We start from the raw sequence: 12,489 nt of genomic DNA, 5'->3' as shown, positions 1-12,489 counted from the left end.
TGCGACTCAAAAGAACGTATACATCTCATAATCATCACTTCAACATGAGGCATTGCGCCTATATCACTACATCACTAACATCGCTTAAAACAACACAATTCAGCACACATGCATTTTTATCAACTATACAATTACCCTGACATCTTAGGCAATTTTGGCAAAAAATCAATGAAACAACTCACTTAAGCATGCAATCATGGAAGAAGCTATCACATATGGTAAATAAATTATGGATTTCATGCTAAAGGTGTTCAGCCACATGCATAATCCTCATAGCTAATACATGGCACATAAAGACATTAACTTTCATACAACATGTAAGCTAAATCTAATTATATTTTCAAAACAATCAGAATTTCCGTAATCTGGAAAAACAGCAGGAACACCAGCCACTAAAAGCGGTCTCATGAATTCGTTACTGAACCAAAAATCATGTATTTTATATGCCTAGAAAGCTAACTTAAAGTTCTACAATTTCTTAGTTGATCACATCTTCATTTGAGCACTCTAACTGGGCGAAAACAGGTCTCGAAGTGTACTGTCCAGCCCTCAAAACAATCAGAATTTCCGTAATCTGGAAAAACAGCAGGAACACCAGCCACTAAAAGCGGTCTCATGAATTCGTTACTGAACCCAAAATCATGTATTTTATATGCCTAGAAAGCTAACTTAAAGTCCTACAATTTCTTAGTTGATCACATCTTCATTTGAGCACTCTAACAGGGCGAAAACAGGTCTCGAAGTGTACTGTCCAGCCCTCAAAACAATCAGAATTTCCGTAATCTGGAAAAACAGCAGGAACACCAGCCACTAAAAGCGGTCTCATGAATTCGTTACTGAACCAAAAATCATGTATTTTATATGCCTAGAAAGCTAACTTAAAGTCCTACAATTTCTTAGTTGATCACATCTTCATTTGAGCACTCTAACTGGGCGAAAACAGGTCTCGAAGTGTACTGTCCAGCCCTCAAAACAATCAGAATTTCCGTAATCTGGAAAAACAGTAGGAACACCAGCCACTAAAAGCGGTCTCATGAATTCGTTACTGAACCAAAAATCATGTATTTTATATGCCTAGAAAGCTAACTTAAAGTCCTACAATTTCTTAGTTGATCACATCTTCATTTGAGCACTCTAACAGGGCGAAAACAGGTCTCGAAGTGTACTGTCCAGCCCTCAAAACAATCAGAATTTCCGTAATCTGGAAAAACAGCAGGAACACCAGCCACTAAAAGCGGTCTCCTGAATTCGTTACTGAACCAAAAATCATGTATTTTATATGCCTAGAAAGCTAACTTAAAGTCCTACAATTTCTTAGTTGATCACATCTTCATTTGAGCACTCTAACTGGGCGAAAACAGGTCTCGAAGTGTACTGTGCAGCCCAGAAAATTTTGGACAGCAGCACAGCATCATCAAATCTGTGCATAAATCATATAGTACCTAGCCATTTAGCAAAGTTTCCTATGAATCATTGCATACATTGATAGCATCACAGAATCCATGTATCATGAATCCCATCAACCAGACCACAGGTACAACAATCGTAAATTCAAGACAGAAACTCAAAACAGAAATTCAAAACAGAAAACCATGGCAAACCAGAAATTAAAACCAGAAATTTAGTCCAGGATTTCAATCCAGAATCTGTGAACCCCAATTCCAGATTTTTCCTCCCCCATTCAATCACCCAGAATCCCCAAAATCATTGGATTCAATTTCAGATTTCCAGAGCATCATTAACAACAACAATTATACATCCCCAAATCCACATATCATTCACCAAAATCCCATTAGAAACTCAAAACCCCACCCTTACCTTTGGATTGAGTGCAGCTCCGAGTTCCCTGATCAAAATCTTTGAAACGGAACCGTTCTCCCTCCCTTTCTGAGGTTTCACGCACACACTACTCTTTCTCTCCTTCTCCTCCTGCTACCTCTCACACGCACGGCCTTCTTTCTTTCCTTTTTTCCCAAACCCTTTTTTTTTCCTTTTTAAATCTCCATCCTACCCTTTTTCCACCTTAACCCTATTTTCAATATATTATAATTCCATTAATACTATTACCATCACAAAACTAAACCCTCTTAATTAATTACATACTATTAAAATTAATACTATTCTAATATTAATTTCTCCTGACTAAAATTTATAATTTACCCGATTATTAATTAATCGAATACAGGTGTTACAGGTTTCTTAACCATATACTGATAATCCAAGAAAGGTTAAGTTATTGACTGTTGTGGACCAGATTCCACGGAAGCCAAATATTAAATTAAGATCACAAGGAATGTTCTGTTTGGAGAGCATGATCATATAAAAAATATCTCACTCCTCCCGGAATGAAGCAATTCGATATATTGAAGCAAAATACTTAGGTGTGTCAGCGCTATTGGGTCATCCCTTGAAGCTTCGAGGGAATTCTTTAAATGAAAATGACCTCCTTCCAAACCAATATGAATTCAATGTGATTTAGGGTATAAGTGCCCAAAAGGCATTGATGGCTAGGTGGGCTAAGAGGAGAAAAATTGGTTCGTGCAGCCAGAGAGATCCCAATATCACCTCCATCATTGCCTCTAGCAGCTACTCACTTGATTCTGGCCTTGCCTTTTGATATTTTACACGCAACGCCTAAAATCACAGAATGCACGAGACAATGTGTTGACACCAAAATATTTAGTAGTTCGTAACGACTAGAAATTGCTTTTATGGAAGAAAGGTTAGCCTACCATTTCCCAAATTGTTAGGGCTTAACTGCACTTTTGGTCCCCAACTTATACCAATTGTGCGATTTTGGTCTTTAACAAAAAAAATTAGCACTTTTCGTCCTCCACGTTAACTGTCGTTTGCATTTTTGGTTTTCCATTATCTTTCTGTTAGAAATCTAACGGTTTTTTGGAAAAAAAACGTTAAAAAATTAAAAACCCAGAACTGGCTTCATCTTCTAACATCTTCATCATCATCTTCAACCTAAAACCCAGAAAAATTAAGAAAATAAAAAACTCATCTCCTCAAACTCATTCATCATCTAACACTTTACAGAAAAGAAAAAACAAACAATCACTCATAAACACTGTAACACATCTTCATCACGTTCTTTAGATGAAAACTCACTATAACCCTCAATATAACTTTTCAAATCACAAATCACATAGAGAGAATTGTAGATCGGAAAACATAGGGTTTTATAAAACCCAGAAAGGACAATGTCAAATTCTCACAACTTGCTCAAAAAAATCACACGAAATTTCAGATTGGAAAGATTAGCAAGAGAAACAGAAAGGGGAAGAGGAAAGACAGTGACTTGTGCAGGGAATGTGAAGAGGAAGAAGAAACGAGTGGGGGTGAGAGAGATCTGAGAAAGAAGCAGTAACAAGAGGGATATACGAGTGAGAGTGACTCCTTCTCCCCTTTGAACAAATCATGATTAGACGGAGCTTTGCGGCGGGGAGTTCTCAGTGACGACGTCGAGATCGCGAAGCTTGGTGCTACGGTGGCTGCTCCTCCGTCAGAATTTTTCCCATTGGTGATGGATCTCGATCTGGGTTTTTGTTGTTGATTTGGGTTTGGGGGATTTATTTTCTGGGTTCTTGTAATACTAGGATAGGATGTTGATTATCGATGGAAGGGAAGAAAAGGGATTTATTCAAGAAAGGGAAAAACTTAGGTACAGTACCATAAGTCCAGTTTGTACTGTTCTCCAATAAAAGTATGACATGTGTACTATTTTACTCTCTCCCACTAACTCCGTTAACTTTCAAAGAGCTTCTTTACTTCTGCTTAAAAAAAAACTTTTCCACTTCTTTTAATGAATCTGTTTCTAGAGAATCCTTGTCGCACCCACCCTTCTTCAAACCGTCAAGAATCAAGAAATCGACCTCCGGCATCATCGCCGCGGTGAACAAAAGCCACCGCTGACAGCTGTGGTTTGCTCTGCCATCGTTGCGCCGTGAAGTCCTTGAATCGGTTGCAGGAGGAGCTCCACGCCGCCGATCTACGCGCCTAAAACGGCCACAGACACCACCTTGCCGCTGCCCACCGCGGAGGCCACCTACACCATCAAAGCCCCATGCCTCCAAGGTTTTGGTCGCTCTCCATTGTCGGATCGTCGAAGCTTCGTTCTCTTCTTTCTCTCTCCTCTTCTTTTTCCTTTTTCTCCCTTTCCCTCTCTTTCTTGGCCGCATACTGCTTCCCATTTCAAAGCCACAACCCCATTAGATTTGGCCGCTCAAATTTTTTGAGGTTTGATTCAAAGATTCCAAATCCACTGCTTGAAAACCAAATCTAGCATAAGCTTTTAGATTGAGAAAATAACCAAACGCTGGTGAAATTGTTGCTGGTATATCAAATTCGTTAAAAACAAATCCCAAAGCCACTGTGTTGTGCTGAAGAGAGAGAAAATGTCCTATGAAAATCGTGATAGTGGAGAGGTTTTTCTTTTTTTTTTTTTACAAAAGTTAACTGAAAGTTAACGGAGTTAGTGAGGGAGTGTAAAATAGTACACATGTCTAAGTTTTTCCCTTCAAGAAATTGGAATACGAAAATTGAGCATCACAATTCAAGGGAAAAGGAGTGTAAGGATGAAGGACGTGTGTGTTGTTGATGATGGATGCTGGGTTCAATTCAGATTAATTGGGATTTAGAGGCATAAAATGAGTGGCGAGCAACATTTGGGTAAGAAAGTGAGGGAGGGGTTCCAGAGAGAGTGGAGAAAAGAATAAGATAATGATGGTGTGTTAGTTTTTCAAGAATATGAGCTTTTCCCTTCACACACAGTGGGCACTATCTTTCTTTTTAAAATTAAACGTGAGAGCGTAAGAAACGATTTGGATGTTTCAAGTGATTTTTGGGTTAGAGTTTTTTGGATTTTGGTCTTTCTTTCCCTTTATTTTTTGTTTTGATAATGAAGATGAAGGTGGAATTGTTGAGGTTGAAAGGGGGTGGTTCTGGATTTTTCAGTTTTGAAGATGAAGCAAATGATGAAGATAATAGTAATGGAAGAATGTTTGAAGTGGATAAATATTTCAGGAAAATCCAGAAACTGTTAAATCTTAAACGGAATTGGACGGAAAACCAAAAGTGCAAACGGCAGTAAACGTGGAGGATGAAAAGTGCTAATTGTTTTTGTTAAGGACCAAAATCGCACGATTGGTATAAGTGGGGGACCAAAAGTGCAATTAAGCCAATTGTTAGTCGTTACAAACGCCTAGCCAACACAAAAGATAGCCCGCCAAGGAAGAAACTTGCATCTAGTTTCGATTTTTAATGACTAATAAGACTTAGGAAAGTTATATATTTGAGATAAAAATCCTAGGCTTTAGCACAGAAAAATTGATCAAATCCTTAATAATAGGAATGATTGTTGTAGCTTGGAGTCACCCGATACTCTATAGACCAAGTCTTCAAGCTTACTAGGATAGTGAGGCACGAACGAAACCATGATCTTGAAGTGAAGCGTGATATTAGGGCGTGGGTGAGGTGGTTCATGCCTTGTAAATGTTGTAATTCACTAGGATTTATCCAGTAAATAGGTAAAATCATTTTGTAACAACAATCAATCAATGCAAAATATAAATATCTTTCAATTTCATTTACGTATCATTTACTTTCCTACCATTTATTCAAACAACTTCAGCCTCATATTTTCAAGTTTTACTTTATTTAATTTCTTTAGCCGCTTATTTACTTTCGCAGTTGTTCTTCTTCTTTTCTTAATTTTTTTAAGTCCTTTAGTGCACGTTTCTCAATAATGGCTATTTAAAAGATGTCTAACGGGTCCTAGGAACATACATTAAGGGCCCGTTTGGTGACCAGGACAGGATAGGATAAGACAGGATAATAATCATATCCTGTTGTTATCTGTTGTTTGTTGCGCCAGCAGGATATGATAACACTATCCTGTCTCCTATCATATCCTGTCAGTCATGTGTAAAAGTTATCCTGAGGGGGGAGTTAGGATAGAGCAGGATAGGATACCAGTTATATATTTTCTTTCAGTATCCTAACTCCAAATTAATTTATTTTATTATTATATAATTTATAATTTATAATAATATTAATTAATAAATATAAAAATATTAATTTAACTAAAATAAAAAATAAATAAAATTATTATTCATAAATAGTAAAATAGACTACTCACTTACAAATATTAATTTATTAATAATAATAGACTAATTTAATATTTTCATCTCCTATTATTTAAAAATTATTTATCTACTTATATAAAAATTTAAATATAAAGTATTTTTAAAATAATAATATTTTTAATTTAGTTAATTTTTATTGTTTATCACGTGTCACAACTAAGTGAAAAACATTGATTATAAATATTGATTTTTTTAATAGTAAAAGATTAATTTTTTATTTTCATCTCCTATTATTTAAAACTACTTATCTACTTATATAATAATTTATAATTCAAATATAAAGTACTTTTGAAATAATAATATTCTTAATTAAGTTAACTTTTATTGTTAATTATCACGTCTCACAACTAAGTGAAAACCAATCGGATAACTGCATAATTTTATTTGAAATATAGGGTATCTTCAAAACAATAAAATAGGCTAATTATTAAAATTTAAATTAATTTAATTTATAATAAAATATACTCATTCATGAAAATGTAAAGAAATTAAATTTAATAGAATGATCAATTTTAAATGTATTTTTTATTCAAATATAAATCTGATACATTTTTCCTTATCATATCCTGTCCTTATCATGTGCACCTCAAACACAGGATATGATAAGAGTCTATCCTGCTCTTATCCTATCCTGTTGATATCATGTTCACATATCATATCCTGACCACCAAACGGGCCCTAAAGAAAATAGTTTTTCTTACTGTATTAATCGCTTTGAATAGATAATTATCCCATTTGGTTTTTCAACCCACTACTCCCTGATCTAATTTATATGAACAATCAATATGCACACAGCCAATCTAAAAAGTCCTAACCAGTGAGACGTGTTCCAAGAGGCGAAGGACGCTGGTGACATGGATGTCATGGTGGGCATGGAGCTACGTATTCCATAGAGCACCTCTTGTATCACCTCACACAAAAAAGCTACCCAAAATTTCTCCACCAGCCACGTGTCCAAGTTGAAATCCACAACTCTACTAAAAAATATCTAACTCTCCCACTCCAAAAGCGCCACGATGTGCTTTCACCAACACATAGCTACGTCAGCATTAGTTTTCCCGAACAGCTTACGTGTTCCGATCACAAACCGTTGATCTCGTGGACATTGATTCCCGGCCGTTGATTTCTCGGAGGCAAAAATTGTGGTTCCTGTAATTCTCGTTTTTCAGTTAAATACAACAACCTCAAAACATGCTAACCTTCTCTCTCATTCTCAGTTTCAGCTCCAGAAGATTCTTTCTGTGTAGATTCCTCAACTTCTTACACGATCAAAGGTACTCCTCATTGCTTCACTATTTTTTCTCTGAACTTTTGTTCCTTGAATTGATCATTTTGATTCTCCAAATTTTGTTTCAATACTTGCCCTGAATATGTGAATGTGACAAGCACATGTTGCTTCTTGTTTAGTTCTGATTAGTGGATGTTTGGATATCATTCTTGATTCTAAATTTTTAATCAATTATGAGAAGAAGCTTATATGAGTAGCTTTTATGTGTCAGAATTAATTATGACTATGAGAAAATAGAAGGTGATCCGAAGATGCTAAAAGAGGGTTGGTTGGTATGGGGTGATGTAAGAAAGGGTTGAGTGATGATCATTCGGATTTGACAATTGTTAAATTGAGTCTATTTCTGTTAAACTTTTTTAGGACATTTTTTAGTATGCGTTGTTTGGCCGCTGCTACTTAGTTGAAGGATCAAGGAGTAAATGCTATGCTTAGGAAAATGGATACCACTTTCTTCCTTTGGTTGGCAAGAATTTAATTTGCCCATGAACTAGATTGTCTATTATATGGGTTTGAACTTTGAAACCATTTTATAGCATGTTTGGATCAACTTCTCTTTTCTCATAATTAACTTTGACACCCAAAAGCTACTACGTACTCCCAGCAGATTCTTCCCAATTTATTTTCATCTTAGAACCAATTATTGAATGGTTTCCAAAATTGCACTTACTTATGGATAAAGGCTATTGATGGCCAATATATACTTGTCCATGTATTATTCTTTGGGTACTATTAATGTTGAGGTTGTCTCAAATGATTAATCAAGAGATTGTGCCTGTGGTTTGATTATCCTATGAAGCTATTATAGATGTGAACTTGTGTCAGCACATTTTGCTTTGGTGCTGTTGCTTGATCTTGGCATTGAAAGTTTGTTATTTAAATTTCTTTCTACATTTGGATCAGGTAACTTGGTATGGGAGTTGTGACTGTTTCTAGCTCAGCTGCTCGGTCTCCATTAGGATTGAATACCAAGTTTTCCAGTCACCATTCCGCACTGAAGAGACATTTAATCGTAGCGTTTAAAGGTGATAAGCCGAATGACTCAGCTTTGGTTGCGAATCGAGAAAAAAATCCCATGGCGATTGAAATGGCCAGGACGCAGAGGAAAAGGATAGGAAAAACTAGTAAAGTACCTAAGAAAGCGAGAGCTGTTACACAGGAAACTTCACCGTCTTCATTGGATGTAGACTACAGTGAAGCTGCTGCCATACTTGAAAATATATACAAACTCAGTCCTGCATCTGATACTGAAGACTGCAAAGATAGAAAAATTAAAAGAGTCTCCCGGAGGGGAAGGAGGGTCGGCGAAGACAGTGAAGAAAAAGAGGTAAAGAATGATAGGGTAGTCAGGAACAAGAATATGAAAGCAAAACGATTGAGTCTTAATGAGAGGATTGCAATGAAAAAGAACGAAAGTGGGGATGTAGATGTAGTCATTCCAACTCGAAAGAAGAGAAATGTTCAAAACAGAGTCGAGAAGATTGATGAACTTGTTAGGGAATATTCAGGGACAACTGATCTAGCCAGTTTGGACTGGAAAAAAATGAGAATACCTGCAGTTCTTCCTTCTTCAGAACATGCTTGGTTGTTCAAATTGATGCAACCTATGAAGGTGAGCAGTTAATTCTCTGATTCTTTTTAAAATAGTAGTCTAGATCTTGTTATTGCTGATAGCAGGAAAACATTCAACTTCAATCTAGTAGCTTAAGCTGGAAGACAAGGCTCATACTTACTTTTATATCTAACATAATTCTTTATGCTAGAGTCTTCTATAAAGGTCTTTAATTGTGGTTGCGGTCGTGGTTGCTGCTACGTTGCGGAATTGCAGACAAATGTGGGCTGATGTGGCTGCAATTGAGACCGTGATACGGACCCGCAATTAAAAACCCTATCATCTATACTTTTCGGAAGAACAAAATAATTTCATTACCACCACTGATGCTAAGCTAAATTACATATTAGAATGAGAATGGAGACATCAAGAATTCACATGTTGATAGTATGATAAGCATTTTTTGTTTTTTTGCCACTGATGGCTTGGAGGTTAACTGATAACCTCCTGCAAAACCTAGTACCTGCAAAATTATTTCATACCTTTGGTAATATAGGGTTTCAAGGCTTTGATACCATTTGAAGAAAACTTCCAATACAGTTAACATTAGGCAGAAAACTCGACATTGATTTTATTTCAGAGGTTAAGCTATAACTGTTGATTTTTAGGTATTTCTTCAAGTGAAGGATAGTTTACAGAAGGAGCAAGGAAGAGAACCAACAGAGGGGGAAATAGCTGATGCAACAAACATGAATGTCTCTCAAGTCAAGAAAGCGATAGAGGTTGGCCGAGCTGCAAGAAACAAGCTCATAAAGGTAATTTAAAGTGCTCATAACTTTACAACTTGGCTTTCATCAAGTTTTGTAAGATGAGTTACATAATTTGCCTTCATTCCTCTTACTTTCCTTTTCTCTCTAGTGTGGAGCTGAAATTATTGGTGGATTATTTGAAATGAGTGAGTTATAGCAAGAATTAAGAAATTGTGGTGATATCTTTTGCAGCACAACCTCCGGCTTGTCTTGTTTGTGATCAACAAATATTTTGCGGATTTCGCTAATGGACCAAGGTTTCAAGATCTTTGTCAGGCAGGGGTTAAGGGACTTATTACTGCAATTGATCGTTTTGAGCCAAACCGGAGATTTCGGCTATCTACATACAGTTTGTTTTGGATAAGACATGCTATCATTCGTTCCATGACCCTCTCAAGCTTCACACGTGTTCCCTTTGGACTTGAATCGGTATGCATTTTTCTTACAATGCATGATGGTTAATGTTTTGGTTTAAACAGCATATGGTCTAATTGCTGCTACTTTATTTCAACTAGAAAATTCTTTGTTTTCATTGTCAACTTGTAATTCTTAAATCAATGAGTATATCATGCAATGGGTTGGAATAAAACTACAGTAGAATATGAAGAAAAATAATAATTGGTAGAAAACCCAAACTGTATTTCAGCCAAAGACATTCAAAGAAAATATGACTTTATAAAATATTAGAGAAGAAATGAACTTGGATAATTGATTATGCTGTGCCTGTGTCTCAGCTTTGTTTAACTTCTCAACTGCTTTTTAGAGCAGGTTAGAGCGGAGATCCGGAGAGCTAAAGCCGAGTTAACAGTTGAGCTTCAAAGGCAACCAACGGAGGAAGAAATACTAGAAAAAGTTCAGATATCCCCTGAAAGATACCACGATGTAATGAAGGCTTCAAAGCCCGTTCTTTCGCTGCACTCGAGACATAAAACCACACAAGAAGAGCTTATTAATGGGGTTGTTGATGATGAGGGTGTTAATGGTGATAATCGGAAGCAACCTGCTCTACTAAGGCTTGCTCTAGATGATGTGGTAAGTGTAACAACTCAACCACTTGAGATTTTTTTTTTGATATTGCATTGTTCACTATGATAGGTCATTCTATTAAATTTATTATTAGTATGATCATAGGAAAATTATATGGTGGACCATGTTAAAAACTGATTCATTCGTAAACCATGTTTTAACTACCAACATTTAGTACATGATATTTACAATATGCTCCTTATGTGCTAAAATTAATTTGTAGAGGAACGCTTTTAACTTGTAAACTAGATTTTTCTTGATTCACAGTAGACAAAGTCTGATCATAATTGGATTTGTTTAATGAATTAAGTCAGTCAAATTTGCATTCTTGTCAACAATAAAATATTGTTTCACTTCTTAAGTCCCATTTGGTGCCCTTCCTTGATGAACCATGGCTCATGGGCAATTGTGACTAAGCGTGTTTAGAAATTCTTCTACAATTGATTCAAAAGCTTAAACCAATTTTGGGAAGAAGCTTATGTGAGGAGTTTCCTGGTACCATATCCAAACATGTTGTAACCACCAAAGGCGTTGAACTCAGTAGAACTTTTCGGTTTAGGTCATACTTCAGTGATGTTTCTAATTCAATTACCTCATGTTTCCATTGTCACTTTTTGCATCATAAATTTTGGTTTAATTTTATTTTCTTTGCTTTGTAGCTTGATTCCTTGAAGCCCAAAGAGAGCTTGGTGATAAGGCAGAGATTTGGACTTGATGGGAAGGGTGACAGAACGTTGGGAGAAATAGCTGGGAACTTGAATATTTCAAGGGAAATGGTAAGAAAGCACGAAGTCAAGGCTCTCATGAAGCTCAAGCATTCTGCTCGATTGGACTATCTTCGTCGCTATGTTGTATAAAAATTCAACTAATCTACATATATGCTTCCCTTATAGAAATAATTGTGCCATCATGGGAATCTCCATGCTTTACCTAGTCCTACACTAGATTGTTAATTTGTATGTATCACCAGTCACTTGTATATTCATACTCTTGTATGATAGACTTGAAATTGCACAACGTATATAACCCTATACAGTATACATGTTACTGTAATTGTTACATGTCATCCTTTAATGAAATTACATTCTTAGTTAACAATATTTGATCTTGAGCTGTGGAGAGCAGCCTCTTTTTGTGAAACGACTTTATGAAGTAATTTTTTTTTAAACCCGGTTTCATTCAATTAAGAAGAAGTCATAGGCAAAAACATCATCTTGGATGATAGAGGTAATCTTCAAATGAGTCTCTTCAATCCAAATCATACAACCCAACCAAAAAGCTAAACGTGCCAATAATAAATTTACATGACGGCTCTAACACTTAAGCCTGTAATACTTATTGACCAAAAAAGAAAAACCTGTAATACTTGGTACACCTAAACAAAGTTAGGACTTTAGGAAATTAAGAAAATTACGTGCAAACTCACCCCTAATATCATTAGTTATTTGAGTATTGACCCATTGTGTTGGCCCAACACTTTTCTGATCGGTGGCAAACTGCATTCATGGACAACAAAAAACCAAGCTGGCGCTGCAATTTTTTTTGTCTTATAGCACTTTAACGAGCCCTCTGCAGAGCTATGGGCCAGTTAATAAAACTAGGCTTAATCCAGTTTTTGGTCCCCAACTTTTGTCATAAATATGACTTTAGTCCCTCGCCGGAATA

The 12,489-nt window shown here is 36.1% G+C and overlaps 1 protein-coding gene across 1 annotated transcript; it reads left to right on the top strand.

Moving 5' to 3' along the window:
* Positions 1 to 7,285: 7,285 nt before the first annotated feature.
* Positions 7,286 to 11,922, top strand: LOC130743044 (RNA polymerase sigma factor sigE, chloroplastic/mitochondrial). The gene is made up of 6 exons (XM_057595154.1): positions 7,286 to 7,426; positions 8,341 to 9,049; positions 9,658 to 9,804; positions 9,991 to 10,227; positions 10,567 to 10,830; positions 11,484 to 11,922. Exons 2-6 carry the CDS (start codon positions 8,351 to 8,353, stop codon positions 11,679 to 11,681), a joined length of 1,545 nt encoding a protein of 514 aa, XP_057451137.1. The 5' UTR covers positions 7,286 to 7,426; positions 8,341 to 8,350; the 3' UTR covers positions 11,682 to 11,922.
* Positions 11,923 to 12,489: the final 567 nt, after the last annotated feature.

This window comes from Lotus japonicus, chromosome 1, assembly GCF_012489685.1.
Source record: "Lotus japonicus ecotype B-129 chromosome 1, LjGifu_v1.2".
Lineage (NCBI taxonomy): Eukaryota > Viridiplantae > Streptophyta > Magnoliopsida > Fabales > Fabaceae > Lotus > Lotus japonicus.
The sequence above is the reverse complement of the archived record's forward strand: the minus strand, read 5'-3'. Positions and strand labels throughout refer to the sequence as shown.